Raw genomic sequence first — 18,592 nt, forward strand, 5'->3', positions numbered from 1 at the left:
CCCAGGTAGGAAGCAGCCAGGCATTGAAGTTGCAAGGCTATTCAATGCTAATCAAAGTGGGAAATTGCTACATTCACACTTGTCTCAAACAGACAAGAGTTCTTTCTCCCACCCTGAACATTCCATAGATATATAAAACACACTTGTCTAGTTTCCAACAGACCTCACAACCTCTGAGGATGCCTGCCATAGATGTGGGTGAAATGTCAGGAGAGAATGCTTCTGGAACATGGCGAGACAGCCCGGAAAATTCACAGCAACCAAGTGATTCCCGTCATGAAAGCCTTAGACAACACAGTGTTGTCTTCCTTTCTCTCCTGATGTTTCACCCACATCTATGGCAGGCATCCTCACAACCTCTGAGGATGCCTGCCATAGATGTGGGTGAAACGTCAGGATAGAATGCTTCTGGAACATGGCCAGACAGCCCGGAAAATTCACAGCAACCAAGTGATTCCCGTCATGAAAGCCTTAGGCAACACAGTGTTGTTGTCCTTTCTCTCCTGACGTTTCACTCACATCTATGGCAGGCATCCTCACAACCTCTGAAGATGCCTGCCATAGATGTGGGCGAAATGTCAGGAGAGAATGCTTCTGGAACATGGCCAGACAGCCCGGAAAACATACAACAACCCTGTGATCCCGGCCATGAAAGCCTTCGACAAAAACAAACCTTGACCATGACCCAATAAAAGGCTACCTAAATAGGCAGGGATTGAAACTTCTGTCTCACAAATGTGAAAGAGAGAGAAGATTCTTTGAACCTAATCCATGATTTTAACATTTTATCTTGTATGTGGTTTTTATGACTTGCTTTTATTGTCTGATTATTAGTTTCATTGGTTTTATTGTCTTGTTTTTATTGTTCTGTTCGGGCTTGGCCCCATGTAAGCCGCCCGGAGTCCCTTCGGGGAGCTGGGGCGGGGTATAAGAATAAAATTATTATTATTATTATTATTATTAAGAGGAGGATAAAGAAGTTACTTGCGATCTCCATACCTTCAAGCGTTCGATGGCTTCCTCTCCTCCGGGAGTGGACATGATCCGTTCTTGGATACTGGAGACAGACGTCAAGCCCACCTGACTATTGAGAGAGCAGGAAGATGGGGACGTGGTGAGGGAGCCCATGGATGCTGTGGAAAAATGGCCAGGACGTTGATTCTCGGAGGCTAGCAAGTATCTGTGCTTATTGTTCTGGAAATCTTTCAGATCTGGGAGGGAGAGAGATAGAGACAGAGGGGAAGGCGGAAAGAAAAGGGCAGGAAAGGCAAGGATAAAGGAGAAGAAGAAAGGGAAAGAAGAAGCAGAGGGAGAAGACACCGGTATAAGAGGAGAGCACACAAGCAGCAACAGAGACAGGTTAAGTAATACTAGATGGCAGTTCTGAAACACACTTCCTTCCATGTCTGAAGGTCAGCTAGGACAGGGTTGAGCTGGGGGCCTTCCTTGCCAGATTTGTGGCATTTGGTCCAGTGGTTTTGTTGTTAACTCGGTCTTAATTATGCACAGAACATATATATGAAGATAAGGTGCTTGGTTTTCTACACTTTCCATGCTACTGATTTTTTGTGTTGGTGTATTGTGGCCAAATTTGGTGGCATTTGATCCTAATTATGCACAGAACATATATATGAAGATACTAGCGGTGCCCGGCCACGTGTTGCTGTGGCAAAGTGGTGGTGGTACTGGTTAAAAATTGTTGTGTAATTTTTATTTGACGTTATTTGTATTTTTTAAATTAATTTTATTGTAAGTTATCTTTTTATTTATTATATTTTATTATTGTATTGTATTAATTTTTAGTGTCTTAAATTATTTTTTAGTGTTTTTTATTATTTTTTATTGGGTTGCTAGGAGACCAAGTTGGAGGAGCTTAGCCTTCTAACTGGCAGCAATTGGATAAAAGCAATTATTCCTCTCTCTCTAATTAGGACTTTATTTTTCTTTTCTTTTTGTTGTATCAACCTAGAGGCGTGGATGATGGGTTGTGTTGTCAAATTTCGAGGTTGGGGGGCCTGTAGTTTTGTTGTTTTGTGGGTCGCCGTGATGCCATCACTCTTTTATATATATAGAAGGTGCTTGGTTTTCTACACTTTCCATGCTACTGATTTTTTGTGTTGGTGTATTGTGGCCAAATTTGGTGGCATTTGGTCCAGCGGTTTTGTTGTTAACTCGGTCCTAATTATGCACAGAACATATATATGAAGATAAGGTGCTTGGTTTTCTACACTTTCCATGCTACTGATTTTTTGTGTTTGTGTATTGTGGCCAAATTTGCTGGCATGTGGTCCAGTGGTTTTGTTGTTAACTCAGTCCTAACTATGCACAGAACATATATATGAAGATAAGATGCTTGGTTTTCTACACTTTCCATGCTACTGATTTTTTGTGTTGGTGTATTGTGGCCAAATTTGCTGGCATGTGGTCCAGTGGTTTTGTTGTTAACTCAGTCCTAACTATGCACAGAACATATATATGAAGATAAGGTGCTTGGTTTTCTACACTTTCCATGCTACTGATTTTACCTCCGTACCCTAAAGCCACCAGATATCTTCTGATCTTAAAAGAATGAGCCCTGGTTAGTACTTGGATGGGAGACTACCAAGGAATCCCAAGCTGCATTTTAGAGGAAGGAACTGGCAAAACCAGCTTTTTGCACCCGGGCTGTTTTGCGGGTTTTTAATAAACACTAAAATGATAGTAGGTAAAAAAGGTAAAGGTTTCCCCTAACGTTAAGTCCAGGGGTTGGTGCTATCTCCATTTCTAAGCCGAAGAGCCGGTGTTGTCCATAGACACCTCCAAGGTCATGTGGCCATTGGCATGACTGCATGGAGTGCCGTTACCTTCCCGACGGAGAGGTACCTATTGATCTACTCACATTGGCATGTTTTCAAACTGCTAGGTTGGTAGGAGCTGGAGCTAACAGCGGGCGCTCCCGTCGCTCCCGGGGTTTGAACTTGGGACCTTTCGGTCTCCAGCTCAGTGCTTTAACACACTTCGCCACCGGGGCTCCTATAATATGATAGTATAAATCATAAAATAATATTATAAATCTCTCTTTCTACTTCCTTCCGAAGGAGAAGTCTAAGGAAGGGAGAGAAAAGGAAGCCGAAGCAGCTTTGTTTTCGCCTCACAACGCAACGGTAGCAGCGGGAGTGCGCATGCGCATGCTTGAGAGGCGAAGAGGGGACAGAGACATTACTTGCAAACAATACAATATAGCGTCCCTACTTCGCGGATTTTCACTTTTTGCGAGTGGTCCTGAACATACCCTGTTTCCCCAAAAATAAGACATCCCCGAAAAATAAGACCTAGTCGAAGTTTTGCTGAATTGCTAAATATAAGCACATCTTTGGGAGCAAAAATTAATATAAGACACTGTCTTATTTTTGGGGAAACACGGTAATTCTTTGCCTAAAGAAAACCCTATTAGAGATTCATGGGGCCACCATAAGTCAACAAGTGGTGTGAAGACACACACGTCTTGTAATTAATAATAAAAATAATAAATAATTAATCTAAGTCATTAATGTAAGAGCTACAACAGAACTTAGGGGCATTATGATTGTAGCACGATATTTATTTATTTATTTATTTATTTATTTATTTATTTGCTACATTTATATGCCGCCCTTGTCACCCCGAAGGGGACTCAGGGCAGTTTACATGTACATACAATATATTATATTATTAGCATAGCACAATATGAGTATTATTTATTACTATATTGTACTATACCATTATATTGCAATATTGTTAGTAATATTACATGTAATATATAATGTACAATTATAAGTGTATTATCATTATTATATTGTATTACATTATAATATTATTATCAATATATGTATAAACAATAATTTACATACAATATTATATTATTAGCATAGTACAATACTGGTAATAAAATAAGGACAACTTCACCCTCTTTTGTGATGTAATTGTTTTCTAGTTATAGAATTATGTTTTTGGAAAAGCGTATGTGTTACTCGGCTACAGAAATCTCCCAACGCAAGAACTATGCATTGATCATTTCCTTGGTCTAGGCTTCCAAAGGCTCAGGATCTAATAGAGGTGTGCATCTCCTAAGTGCCCAGAAGTGATGTTTCATACATTGGTTTAAAAACTGCCATCTGCGAACACAGAAGAGAGCAAGGAGGATGGGGAGAAGTTAGGTCATGAAGGAGCCGTCGAGATGCGCTAAGCGGACAGAGCGAGGATGGAGTTTTGCCAGGCGCTTCTCATGCAATCGCAAAAGAGAGGCTGGAACTTGCAATGCTTGCCACGGCTGCTGCACAATTTGTTCTCGGCATCATCGCAGCCTCGCGGCTATGCATGCCTCGCTCTCAGAGAGACGCCACAGCAATCAAGTCAGGGGTTAAAAGCTGCCAAAGCTGGAAGCGGCATTTGGAGGCAAGTATTATGGCCAGAAGCAGGAGCCGGACAAGAGAATGCCATGCCGACAGGTATCCCATTTCAAGGAAATCCCAGACAGATCTCTCTTTCACTTGGACTAATAATCCCAATTAGCAGCCAAGTTTCAGACAGTGACACTCAACTATTCCACCTTGCCATTGTTCTTGCACCCTATTCTAATGGAATGAGCAACCCAATACATTTACATTGGGTAGAAAAAGAAACCTTTTACACAACAACACCAAGTTTATGTAACTATTGCATCCCAAGTAAATCCATGTTTTGGAGATATGTACTTTTCAAGGATCTGTTTTACACACAATCTGTTCCCTTTAACTGTATGTTTTTACTGCCAGTCAAAACTATATTGGATTTTACTCTTTGGACTATTGCTGTATAGTACTTTTTGTCCCTCAAAAGAGACATACATTCTCTTAATAATAAATAAGCCATTGGCCTGGTCATAAAGAGGCCAGACAGACAAATACAATAGCAAAATATATGTCTGAGTTGCTGTGAGTTTTCTGGCCTGTATGGCGGTATTCCGGAAGCATTCTGTCAGGCATCCTTGGAGGTTGTGAGGTCTGTTGGAAACTTGGCAAGTGTTAGATGTGGGTGAAACATCAGGAGAGAATAGATGTGGGTGAAACGTCAGGAGAGAATGCTTCTGGAACATGGCCATACAGCCTGTAGAATTCACAGCAACCCAGTGATTCCGGCTATTAAAACCTTCGACAACAACATATATGTTGTTTTTCAAGGCTCCTGAAATACAGGGCTATGTGTACGCCTTTGCTAGATAATAAAATACAGTAGAGTCTCACTTATCCAAGCTTCGCTTATCCAAGCTTATGGATTATCCAACGCATTTTTGTAGTCAATGTTTTCAATACAGTAGAGTCTCACTTATCCAAGACTCGCTTATCCAACGTTCTGGATTATCCAACGCATTTTTGTAGTCAATGTTTTCAATATATCGTGATATTTTGGTGCTAAATTTGTAAATACAGTAATTACAATATAACATTACTGTGTATTGAACTACTTTTTCTGTCAAATTTGTTGTACAACATGATGTTTTGGTGCTTAATTTCTAAAATCATAACCTACTTTGATGTTTAATAGGCTTTTCCTTAATCCCTCCTTATTATCCAAGATAATCGCTTATCCAAGCTTCTGTCGGCCCGTTTAGCTTGGATAAGTGAGACTCTACTGTATATGTCGTTTTTCAAGGCTCATGTCGTCCTCAAATGCAGGGCTATGTGTATGCTTTTGCTAAACTGATAAATTGGCACAAAGGCAATGTAAACACCAGGCTCAGAAAAGCTGGATCCTGCACATTTTTGTCCAAGCAAAACCCAAACGGAATTTAAAACAACTCTCCTTGTTTTTCACCCAGTCTTGCGGTACATTCGGTAATTTTTCTTTTATGTCAAGTTTTGGTTTCTTGCTTTGCCAACAAAACCTCTTGAGTGGCTTTGGTTTCATGAAACTTTCTTGGACCCCAAAGCTTGAACAAAAGGCTCTGTCTGAAATTTCGCTTCAAGGGAAAGGCACAAAAAGCTCCGCTTGAAAAGCCGAAGTTAGAAGGGCTACAAGCAATCTCCCGATACACACATTTGCCTCCACTTCCAGGGAAATCTTCGAAGGGGTCAACTTGAAGGAGGAAGTTTAAAGAAGGAAGATACAAGAAGGGCAAAAATGTTGAGGATCAATAGTTGACAGAGGAAGGGAAGAAAAGTCCTCGCTCTGGATATATTTCCCCCCATCCAAAAAAATCATTCTCAGTGATACACAACAAGTAGATCTAATAAATCACAGCACAGCAGAAAAACCTCTTCGAACAGAATCTTTCATCCAGCCATTCTTTTCGGGGCAAAGGCACACTGTGCATACAAATGACACTCTTTTAAAACAATAATCAAGGCAGGAATGTGGCAGCCAAACCCAAAATTCACTCTTCATTTTATAAAATTCAGAACATATTAACATATATAGAAAAAAAGGAAGCGCAGAATTTTTTCTACATAAGAAAGGCAGTTAAATTCACATACAGCCCCAATGTTTTAAAGTGGTCCCCTGCTGTGCTAAGATCAAATTCACACATTCCAGTGGAAGTGTGGTTGCCAAATCCCGGGCTGAATCCCACGGTGCTCCAGTAACATTTGAATGGCAACAGGAAGGAGGAGGATCAGGCAAGTTTCCGCATCAGAGAAGCAGCTTCCTCTTATTCTCAGGTGTTAGCAGAGCAGTGGAGATCCAGCCTCAAAAAATATTGCAACCACACCATTGATATAGAAAAGAGACATAATATCACAGCTCATTGCAACTATATACTGTATATTTTCTGTAAACCGCTCTGAGCCAAATTGGGAGTAGCGGTATACAAGTCTAATAAATAAATAAATACATACATTTGTGTCAGGAGTGACTTGAGAAACTGCAAGTCACTTCTAGTGTGAGATACCGTATATACTCAAGTATAAGCCAACCCGAATATAAGCTGAGGCACCTAATTTTACCACAAAAATCCTGGGAAAACATTGACTCCAGTATAAGCCGAGAGTGGTAAATTTCAAAAATAAAAATAGATACTAATAAAATTGCATTAACTGAGGCATCAGCAGGTTAAATATTTTTTGAATATTTACATAAAACTGTCCGACTCTGATTAAATCATTACTCTCATCTTCTTCAATGTAAATGTTCTTATGTATCCTTTTAATAATAATAGAGTAAAATAATACATGTAGTGATAATAATAATAATAATAATAATAATAATAATAATAATAAATACAGGAAAATAATCCATCTAGTAATAAAGTAAAATAATATAATAATAATAATATCAGAGTGAAATAATAAAAGCATTAATAATAATAATAAAAATAGAGTAAAATAAATGTAATAGTAGCAACAATAGAGAAAAATAAGAAATGTAATACAGTAGAGTCACTTATCCAAGCCTCGCTTATCCAAGCCTCTGGATAATCCAAGCCATTTTTGTAGTCAATGTTTTCAATATATCATGATATTTTGGTGCTAAATTCGTAAATACAGTAATTGCTACGTAGCATTACTGCGTATTGAACGACTTTTTCTGTCAAATTTGTTGTATAACATGATGTTTTGGTGCTTAATTTGTAAAATCATAACCTAATTTGATGTTTAATAGGCTTTTCCTTAATGCCTCCTTATTATCCAACATATTCGCTTATCCAAGCTTCTGCTGGCCCGTTGGATAAGCTTGGATAAGTGAGACTCTACTGTAATACCAATAATAATAGAGAAAAATAATAAATGTACCATATATTCTTGAGTATAAGCTGACCCAAATATAAGCCAACCAGGACCCTCACCCGAGTATAAGCCGAGGGGGGCTTTTTCAGTCTTAAAAAAGGGGCTGAAAAACTAGGCTTATACTTGAGTATATACAGTATATTTTTCATGGGCAATGTCCTTGCAGACGGCCAATTCTCTCACACCAGAAATGACTTGCAGTTTCTCAAGTTGTTCCTGATACACACAAAAATTACTAGTCTCTGAAAAACTTTATATTTCAGAGATGAGTAATGAAAAATCAGTAAGTTTTATACCGGTCACAGAAGAAGGCAATTGGTTCCCCAATGATTTGCGGTCCCTTCTGAACATTCCAACAAGATTAGATTCCCACCATTGTTCAATCTCGAAGTAAACCAACTTGGAACCTTAGATTAATCAATTTCTGCCTCTCTCTTTTTCTCTCACGCCTTCAAATCCATCCAAGAGCCTGGTTTTTTGCTCAGCTCTGAAGCCAGGGTAAGATGTTTATCTCCACCAGCAAGGCCAAGACACGACGTGATTTAATCTACTTACTGTCAATAATATCGCCAAGCCCTTGAGCGCGGAGTAGGTCCTTGAGTCGGGTGACTTCCTCCTTCAGCTCCCGCACTAATTTGGCATTGGGATCCTCATTGATAACAGCATTGCATTTGATCTGCTTTGCCCGGTCGGCATATCTGGAAAGAGAAAGGACACCAGGGCAACTCAGAATCTGCTTCCCAATTCACTCTTCTGCCGCCATCTTCACGAGAAAGAGAAAGCGCCAATACTTTTGCGTCATTCTCATTACCTTAAAGTGCTTAAAGTTTCATCATAGTTTATGTCCGCTGGACTCAGAGCAGCCACCATTGCAGTCCTTGAATTGCCACCTACAGAGGAGAAGCAGGTTAAATGTTAAACACAACTTTGTAGCCTTGGCTTCCTAAGGTCCGAATGAACAAATGCATCAGCAATCCACAAGAAAATAACACATTAAGGATTGGATATTGAAAATACTAGACATCATGAATATGGATAACTTAATACATTGCCTTAAAAGATATCAAGGCATACCAAAGAAATCAGCTGACTGGACTCTTTTGAAAGAATATTTAAAAGAAGAAAAGAAGAAAAGTAGATACCCAACCATAAAAAATAGCATGAGCAAATGGGAGGTTATGTTTCTTTAAAAAAAAGAAATGTATCTATATATATAAAAGGATAAAAAAAAATTCGGCCTAGGACAAAACAACAAAACTACACATCCCAGAAACACTAAACTTGGCAACACAACCCCTCATCCATGCCTCTACGTTCATACAACAAAAATAAAATAAAAATAAAGTCCTAATTAGAGGGAGAGGAATAATTGTTTTTATCCAATTGCTGCCAGTTAGAAGGCTAAACTCCGCCCACTTGGTCTCCTAGCAACCCACTCAGCTTAGGGGAAGGCAGAGTTAGGCCTCACTTAGGCCTCTTCCACACTGCCTATAAAATACAGATTATCTGATTTGAACTGGATTATATGGCAGTGTAGACTCAAGGCCCTTCCACACAGCTATATAACCCATTTATAATGGACTTAATGTCAGGGGAAAACCTTTACCCTTTACCTTAACTACCACCAATTCCTCAATACTTTATTTCCCATACCACCATACTTTGCCACAGCAACGTGTGGCCAGGCACAGCTAATATTTCTATATAAATATATGGACACTCTTAAACCTACGTAGTAATTACCGTATTTACGAATTTAGCACCAAAATATCACGATGTATTGAAAACATTGACTACAAAAATGCGTTGGATAATCCAGAATGTTGGATAAGTGAGACTCTACTGTAGTTAAAGAGCACATTCTAAGGATTATTTCTGCTTTTGATTTATTAAAATATTCCCACCCAAACCCAAGTAATGAAGGAGGAGGTATTACTTTTCATTCACCCCTTGTATTCAGTGGAAACCGATCTAAGGAAACATAATCAATGTAAATAATTACGCGTGTTCTTTGCATCAGCTTACCTAGGTTTTCCCGAAGCAGCCAGGTCAGTACAGAATCCCTGTATGGAATAAAGTCAGTCTTCTTTTTCTTCTTACTCTGCAAAAGGTGATTTAGAACTTAAGAGAATGCCATCACAGAATCTGCATAAAATTATGCACCGTGACTTTTTGACTGCAACCAGTCACTAAATAAATGGTACTTGCCGTCTACATGTCCCACCCAGATTAAGATAGAGAAAAAGCTGATATCTCAAATGCATGTGTATTTTTATAAATGATGTCTTAATACAGCTGCATTATAGCATGGGAAACCTTTGCATTTTAGTTGTGTTTGCACTCAACCTGAGCCGCCTTCAGTCCCATTTCAAGAGTGGCGAGGCAAGCATGGAACTATTTATGTATTTATTTACAGTATTTATATTCCGCCCTTCTTTCTCACCCCGAAGGGGACTCAGGGCAGATTACAATGAACACATATATGGCAAACATTCAATGCCAACAGACAAACAACATATATAGACAGACACAGAGGCATTTAACATTTTTTCCAGCTTCACGATTCCGGCCACAAGGGGAGCTGTTGCTTCACTGTCCACTAGTGGCTGTACTTCCTCGTTCCTTTCCTTGTGTTTTGCTGGAAGTTTTATGATGTTGTAAATTAGTTAAATTAGCCTCCCGCATAAAGCGTACCTAAATTTACCTAATTGACAGATGCAACTGTCTTTCGGGGCTGCATAGGTCAACAGCAAGCCGGGCTATTTAATGGCTATTTAATGGTCGGGGGCTTAACCCGACCCGGGCTTCGAACTCATGACCTCTCGGTCAGTAGTGTCTTTCGGGGCTGCATAGGTCAACAGCAAGCCGGGCTATTTAATGGCTATTTAATGGCTATTTAATGGTTGGGGGCTTAACCCGACCCGGGCTTCGAACTCATGACCTCTCGGTCAGTAGTGATTTATTGCAGCTGGTTACTAGCCAGCTGCCCCACAGCCCGGTTAACTACATTAACACGCTGCTCTTTCTATTTTGGCCTATTCTGATTTACAGTCCACAAAGGTACAGCCTGAGGATAACATGGCCATCTCAGCGAAAACCAGGCGGATAATATCCTCAAGGCAACTTGAGTTGCTCCTGACCTTTACCACAAGCTCTAAGCCAAGCGCATTTGGAATGCGGCAGAAGGATTAGATCAATGGAATTGTTTTATTTAGACGTTAATTTTCCACAAGCAAGGGAAAGGTGCACCATCAGCGATGTTATATCTGAGCTGGCTGGCCACTGACGTTTTTTAAAACTTGATGGAAAGGGCTGCTAGACAGACAGATGGAAAAGCACTTGGACAAAGATTACTGAGAAAAGACACGAGCTAGGTCAGAAAAGGACGGAAAGTGTTTCGCTTACAGAATTAGACGCAAAAGCACTCCTTGCCATGGAAAGGTCCGCCGACGCCACCCACCCGGCCTGTAATCTTCCTCCCGGTCGCACGATCAGGAGGATTTAGGAACCGTTTGTGTGAAAAGCAATGTAATGAAAGTCTAGGAAGCCATCTCCAAGAGTTTTAGAATGGTGCCACAGCCAGAGGTGAAATTGCACCTGACTCCTAGGCCCAATAGTACTATAAATATTGGGATGAAACAGGACAGGAAGCAGTTGCTCTTTGATAGGACCCTAATAATAATAATAGTAATAATAATAATCTTTATACCCCGCCACCATCTCCCCAACGGGGACTCGGGGCAGCTTACATATTGACAGAATATAAAAAGAGCAACAAATCATAACACATAACATATTTCTCTCCAAATAAGGTAAACATTTTCCCCTGACGTTCAGTCCAGCTGTGTTCGACTCTGGGGGTTGGTGCTCATTTCCATTTCTAAGCCAAAGAGCCGGCATTGTCCACAGACACCTCCAAGGTCATGTGGTTGGCATGACTGCATGGAGCGCCGCTACCTTCCCTATTGATCTACTCACATTTGCATGTTTTCAAACTGCTAGCTTGGCAGAAGCTGGGGCTATCAGCGGGATTCCCGGATTCGAACCTGCAACCTTTTGGTCCGCAAGTTTAGCAGCTCAGCGCTTTAACACGCTGTGCCACCGAGGGCTCCAAATACATCCCCTTTAAAAGCAGGCCAATGCTATGCCTATTTTTTAAACTGGGGAAGGTAAAGTAGGAATTGGTGGTTACTTCTAGAGCAAGATACAGTAGAGTCTCACTTATCCAACATAAACGGGCTGGCAGAATATTGGATAAGCGAATATGTTGGCTAATAAGGAGGCATTAAGGAAAAGACTATTAAACATCAAATTAGGTTATGATTTTACAAATGAAGCACCAAAACATCATGTTAGACAACAAATTTGGCAGAAAAAGTAGTTCAATAGGCAGTAATGCTATGTAGTAATTACTGTATTTAGGAATTTAGCACCAAAATATCACGATATATTGAAATCATTGACTCCAAAAATGCGTTGGATAATCCAGAACGTTGGATAAGCGAGTGTTGGATAAGTGAGACTCTACTGTACTTTCATTCTGGTGCCCTCCAAAAATAAATAATAGTAATAATAATAATAATAGGCCGGGCTGTGGCGCAGGCTGGAAAGCAAGCCAGCTGCAACAAATCACTCTGACCAAGAGGTCATGAGTTCGAGGCCGGCCCATGCCTGCGTCTTGTCTCTGTCTCTGTTCTATGTTATGGCATTGAATGTTTGCCTTTATGTGTGCAATGTGATCCGCCCTAAGTCCCCTTCGGGGTGAGAAGGGCGGAATATAAATGCTGTAAATAAATAAATAATAAATAATAATAACTTTATTTTTGTATCCCGCCCCATCTCCCCAAAGGGACTCAGGGCGGCTCACATGGGGACCAAGCCCAACAACATACAATAAAATACCGTGCTATAAAATACAGAGTATACCGTGTTTCCCTGAAAATAAGACAGTGTCTTATATTAATTTTTGCTCCCAAAGATGTGCTAGGTCTTATTTTCAGGGGATGTCTTACTTTTCCATGAAGAAGAATTCACATTTATTGTTGAACAAAAAAATGAACATTTATTATATACTGTACAGTAGTTATCATCACAAACCAGCATAACCAGACAAACTGTGAATCCTATCAAGAATTTCTTGTTACTACCATTATTTCCATGTACAACTGGTATGTACATTTACCGATCCTGCATGCTCTGGTGTTCTGTTTGGCAGGTGGCTGGGCATGCTTCTAAACAAAAACTCTGCTAGGTCTTACTTTCAGGGGAGGCCTTATATTTAGCAATTCAGCAAAACTTCTACTAGGTCTTATTTTTCAGGGCTGTCTTATTTTCGGGGAAACAGGGTAAAATACAACAATATAAAATACATAACAATCACAACAGATTAATATATCAACTCTAAAACACAGCTTCACAGAATAAAAAAAGCCATTGAACAAAGGCAATATCAGGAAGAAGCCTGTTTCAGAATGGCATGCCTTATCAAAAAGCTTATTTTAATCACATCTAATGGATATTTCCTTCAAGGATTCAAGAATGATGCTGCAAACCAAACCATTGGCTGGGCTTGTTCATTTTATTTGAAAGCCAAAGGTAGGAGAGAGGAATGCTGTGAAGACACTGGTAATAAAATGTTCTATTTCTAAACTAAAGAACCATGATAGTGACACCAGGAGCAGGAATCCAGGGCTTACTTTTGGGTCCTTAATTTCTTTGTTTAATGCTGATGTTAACCAGCCCATGGTCCCTTGGATAGGAGACCAATGCAAATGGCAAATTAGAGAGAAACAGAATGGGCAAGTGGATACATGATTGTGGCACGTGAGACAGAAAACCCCACAAACACCTCTTTCCCCCTTCTCTGGCAACATTATTGAACCATAGAGTGGGTCATCCAGTCCAACCCCCTGCCAAGAAGCAGGAAAATCACATTCAAAGCATCCACAACAGATGGCCATCCAATCTTTGTTTAAAAGCCTAAGAAGAAACCTCCACAACACTGTTATTTTTGTTTTTATACAGAAATAAAAACACTTTGCTGTCTGTCCTCTCGTAACATCTCATAAAGTCACTAGCTGTGCCCGGCCACGCGTTGCTGTGGCGAAGTATGGTAATATGGGAAATAAAGTATTGAGGAATTGGTGGTAGTTAAGGTAAAGGGTAAATGTTTTCCCCTGACTCTGGGGGCTGGTGCTCATCTCCATTTCTAAGCCAAAGAGGCGGTGTTGTCCGTAGACTCCTCCAAGGTCATGTGGGATGACTGCATGGAGCGGTGTTACCTTCCCGCTGGAGCAGTACCTATTGATGCACTCATATTTGCATGTTTTTGAACTTCTGGGTTGGCAGAAGCTGCGGCTAACAGTGAGGGCTCACCCTGGTCCCCCAATACAAACCTGCGGCCTTTTGGTCCAGAAGTTCAGCAGCTCAGCGCTTTAACACACTGCGCCATCAGGGGATATTATTTCCTAAAGGTTGTGAATATACAATATTTCTGATTGTTTTTTTTGTCTGTTGGAGGCAAGTATGAATGCTGCAATTAGGGAAAATGATTAGGATGTAATGGCCTTGCAGCTTTAAAGCCTAAGTCTGCCTGTCCCCTGGGCTGAGTTGGTTGCTAGGAGACCAAGTGGGCAGGGATTAGTCCTCTAACTGGCAGCAATTGGATAAAAACAATTATTCCTTTCCCTCTAATTAGGACTTTATTTTTCTTTTCTTTTTGTTGTATCAACCTAGAGGCGTGGATGATGGGTTGTGTTGTCAAATTTCGAGGTTGGGGGGCCTGTAGTTTTGTTGGTCGCCGTGACGCCATCACTCATTTATATATATAGATAGAATAGAATTGGAAGAGACCACATAGGCCATCTAGTCCAACGCTCTGCCATGCAGGAAAAGTACAATCAAAGTACAATCTGAGCCTGAATATATTGCATAAGATTTCCCTAGCCTAAAATGATACATTTTAATATATTGGGTTTATGGTTCCCGTCCCCTTGATCTGGTCATGTAAGTGTGATTTATTGTTATAATTGTATTATTTTACTTTGTTTAATAATATGTATTATGTTGTTATGTAATGTTTGAGTTGCATCCGGGAGATAGGGCGGTATATAAATAAAGTTTTATTATTATTTATTAATATGCTGTTGCCTTCTAACCCAGTGGCAGTTCTATTATGTGGATCCCTGCTCCTGGTGCCTCCTAGTCTAATGATCCGTCATTGCCTACAGATTAGCAAGTTCTAGTTCTACTTTCCCCGTCGTACCTTGCTGGTGCAATTATCCTACATTTGGGAGCATTAAGGAAAGAAAGAAGAGAAGGTAAGTGGAGAGGTGAAGGAAACACACGAATTTCATTGAGACTTTATGAGTTTAAAGATATACCCGCAACATTACCAAATCAAGTTAAGTGCTTGCTCCGAAAATCAAAAAAATTATAGGAAGCAAAAATGGCCTGATTGTAGAGCAAGAGCAAGAGGCTGTAACATAGTTCGGCCATAAGGATGTGGCTGGACTACCATTCCCACTGGCCTCGGCCATACTCATGAGGGATGATGGGAACTGTAATTCAACACCATCAGAGGGCAACAAGATTCCCAGACCTGGGCTCACCATGAAAACATAAATCTTCCTACCAAAGGTGTTAGAAGAGCTATAGCAGTGGAAAAATAATATCTACAAAGACAATCATATCCTGCCACACTCTTCTAAGGTAGCTACACTTTCCATGTTATTAGCCAAAGACATTAGGACTTACCACTTCTGCCAAGGCGGAAATGACTTTTCCCAGGGTGGTGAGGGACTTGTTGATATTTGCTCCTTCCTGGGAAGAGAAAGAGAGTTTTGCCATTAAAGCGGTGCTACGTATCATCTATAGGGACATCTATGAAAAGTAATAATTCCAACTGGAGAGCATTAAGGACTCTACTTAAATGCAGGCCCAAAACTAATGCCTGTGATGTGGGTTTTCCAAGGGATTCATTGTATTGCTGATTCATTCTGGATGAGGATCCAAAAGTAAGGGCTTAACATTATTATTATTATTTTATTATGACACAGCAAACAAGATAGGTACGCTGGATTTCGTATCACAAAATCACAAGTCGAACACTTCCCAAATGTTTAGGACTGGGTGATGCATTATTATTATTATTATTATTATTATTATTATTATTATTATTATTATTATATTTATTTATGCTCTGGGTTTTCTCTGCCAAAGCAGACTCAGTGCCTAACATTAAAAACCATAACAATGTATGAATTTAAAACTAACACATATAAACATTAAAACAAAATGAAACATTGATACAGTAGAATCTCACTTATCCAACATAAACGGGCCGGCAGAACATTGGATAAGCAAATATGTTGGATAATAAGGAGAAATTAAGGAAAAGCCTATTAAACATCAAATTAGATTACGATTTTACAAATTAAGCACCAAAACATCATGTTTTACTACAAATTTGACAGAAAAAGTAGTTTTATACGCAGTAATGCTATGTAATAATTACTGTACAGTAGAGTCTCACTTATCCAAGCCTCGCTTAACTAAGCTTCTGGATAATCCAAGCCATTTTTGTAGTCAATGTTTTCAATATATCGTGATATTTTGGTGCTAACTTCGTAAATACAGTAATTACAACATATCATTACTGCATATTGAAATACTTTTTCTTTCAATTTTCTGCCGGCCCGTTTAGCTTGGATATGTGAGACTCTACTGTATTTACAAATTTAGCACCAAAACATCACATTGTATTGAAAACATTGACTACAAAAACACTGACTACTAAAAGGCAGACTGCGTTGGATGATCCAGAGTGTTGGATAAGCAAATGTTGGATAAGTGAGACTCTACTGTATATTTAAAAATACATAATTAATATTTAAAAATACATGGAACAAACAGGATAATAAATGTTAATTTAAATCACAGCAGGGGCAAAACTACTATGTAGTCCTTTCACTCAGAAGTGATAATACAGTAGATAAGGCACTAGAATTGGATCCCTAGTGTGTTAAAAAAAACACTAGCAAATGTATCCAAGGGGCTTCTTAATAGTGAATCAGAGCTATGGTCAGTTTAGGTCAGTACAATCCCATACTGAATCCTTTTAACAGGAAAATACCAGAGACTGAACCTGAACCTAAGAATTTCTGTCTGTGGAGAAGGTAAAATAACCCACTACTGAGCGAGGGTCTCTCCTCAACGTACCTTCAATCGGGTCCCTTTGGCACCAGTCGAGTCGGCCCTTTCGCTCCCTGCCAGATCCACAAGGCTGATCTTGCTCACCTAGAAAGAGGGTGGTCAAACAATCCATAACTGCTTCCCAAAGGATCCAGCCGTCCCCAAAAGATGCATATAGAAACCAAACAAAGAACTACGCGGTAAATACGGTTTCCATCCTACATCCAAAGTCATTGAGTGCACAACATCACAGATCTTACCTCTCCTAACATTACATTTTGCTCTTTATTTCCTCATATGTACTTAATATTTTCCTCCTGGTCCTTCCTATCTACTCTTCTAATTGCAGTTTAGTTATTATTCAATTCCATACCCACAATATTTTTTCAAATGCTTTTATCATCATGTTGTAGAAAGGCTTTCATGGCCAAAATCAGTGGGTTGCTGTGAGTTTTCTGGGCTGTATGGCCATGTCCCAGAAGCATTTTTTTAATACTAATTTTTCCTTTTTTATTACTGCTGAATACCCGTGGGGGTGTGGCATAGCAAGGTGTTTTGGGCTAAGTAGTTTGTGCCTGATACCTGCTCCTAATATTAAGTGGACATTTTCACTGGTGGGCGGATACTTGCATGTATAATTTTGGTTAAAATTAACAGAAAGTTTAAGACCAAAAATTTATGTTTTTGGGGAATTTTAATTTCCCATCGTGGCATTTTCAGCGCTGTGCTTTGATTTATAAGCTACAATAACATGTATATAATATTTTATAAATAAAAAAATGTTGGCGGTTTTGTTCTAACAGAACTAATGTTTTTTTTAAAAATAATAGTATATAATTATGTTTAAAAATTAATAAATGTAATTAAAAATTTAGCTATAAACTCACTTACAATCCGGTAAAGTGCTAGAAGAAGTTGTAGCGTTTCCAATAGTTTATCAATCTAACCAAATCTCGACTTTTGGGGTTTGGCAAGAAAGTAAACTTGATTAAATGGATAGTTATTGGTGTAGGGTTTTTTAATCTGGTCATTGTGAGGCCTGTTTTCGGAGGTTTAAATAAAAAACAGGTCAATCCTTTAAAAAATTTATGTCTAACAAGCATTAATTAAATAATACCATGTATCTTTAAGTGGATCAAACATCATCATAATTAGCATAATTAGAGGAACATATGGTCAACAAGGAACATAAGTCCCATGAGACTACAACCAGAGGCCTTGAAAATCGATCCTGAAATTTCACTCGCATCTATGGCAGGCATCCTCAGAGGTTGTGAGGTCTGTTGGACACTAGGCAAGAGGGTTTATATATCTGTGAAAGTCCAGGGTGGGAAAAGAACTCCTGTCTGCCTGAGGCAAGTGTGAATGTTGCAATTGATCACCTTGATTAGCACTGAAAAGCCTGGCTGCTTCCTGCCTGGGGGAATCCTTTGTAGAGAGGTGTTAGCTGGCTCTGATTGTTTCTTACAGAGCAACAGATATCTATATATCGCTGTATAAGTGTTAAGTTGTTCTGTAACTTAATCAATTATGACACTGATTTATACAATGCATATATTACTAGCTGTGCCCGGCCACGCGTTGCTGTGGCGAAGTATGGTGGTATGGGAATTATAGTATTGAGGAATTGGTGGTAGTTAAGGTAAAAGGTAAAGGTTTTCCCCTGACATTAAGTCCATTAT

The 18,592-nt window shown here is 39.5% G+C and overlaps 1 protein-coding gene across 11 annotated transcripts in view; it reads right to left on the reverse strand.

The window, feature by feature from the left end:
* The window catches only part of kif1b (kinesin family member 1B), a 172,125-nt gene that overhangs the window by 105,726 nt on the left and 47,807 nt on the right, over positions 1 to 18,592 (reverse strand). For 3 of the 11 annotated variants that reach the window (XM_062966023.1, XM_062966015.1, XM_062966016.1), the window contains exons 8-15: positions 16,938 to 17,015; positions 15,474 to 15,539; positions 14,983 to 15,000; positions 9,744 to 9,819; positions 8,530 to 8,608; positions 8,274 to 8,416; positions 6,034 to 6,072; positions 1,000 to 1,211 (exon numbers count right to left, since the gene is read on the reverse strand). In XM_062966023.1, the coding sequence (XP_062822093.1) occupies positions 1,000 to 1,211; positions 6,034 to 6,072; positions 8,274 to 8,416; positions 8,530 to 8,608; positions 9,744 to 9,819; positions 14,983 to 15,000; positions 15,474 to 15,539; positions 16,938 to 17,015 (711 nt within the window). The remainder of the gene's footprint in view (positions 1 to 999; positions 1,212 to 6,033; positions 6,073 to 8,273; positions 8,417 to 8,529; positions 8,609 to 9,743; positions 9,820 to 14,982; positions 15,001 to 15,473; positions 15,540 to 16,937; positions 17,016 to 18,592) is intronic. The other 8 variants (XM_062966022.1, XM_062966025.1, XM_062966026.1 and 5 more) reach the window with 5 other exon arrangements.

The sequence above is a fragment of the Anolis carolinensis genome, unplaced genomic scaffold, assembly GCF_035594765.1.
Source record: "Anolis carolinensis isolate JA03-04 unplaced genomic scaffold, rAnoCar3.1.pri scaffold_15, whole genome shotgun sequence".
NCBI lineage: Eukaryota > Metazoa > Chordata > Lepidosauria > Squamata > Dactyloidae > Anolis > Anolis carolinensis.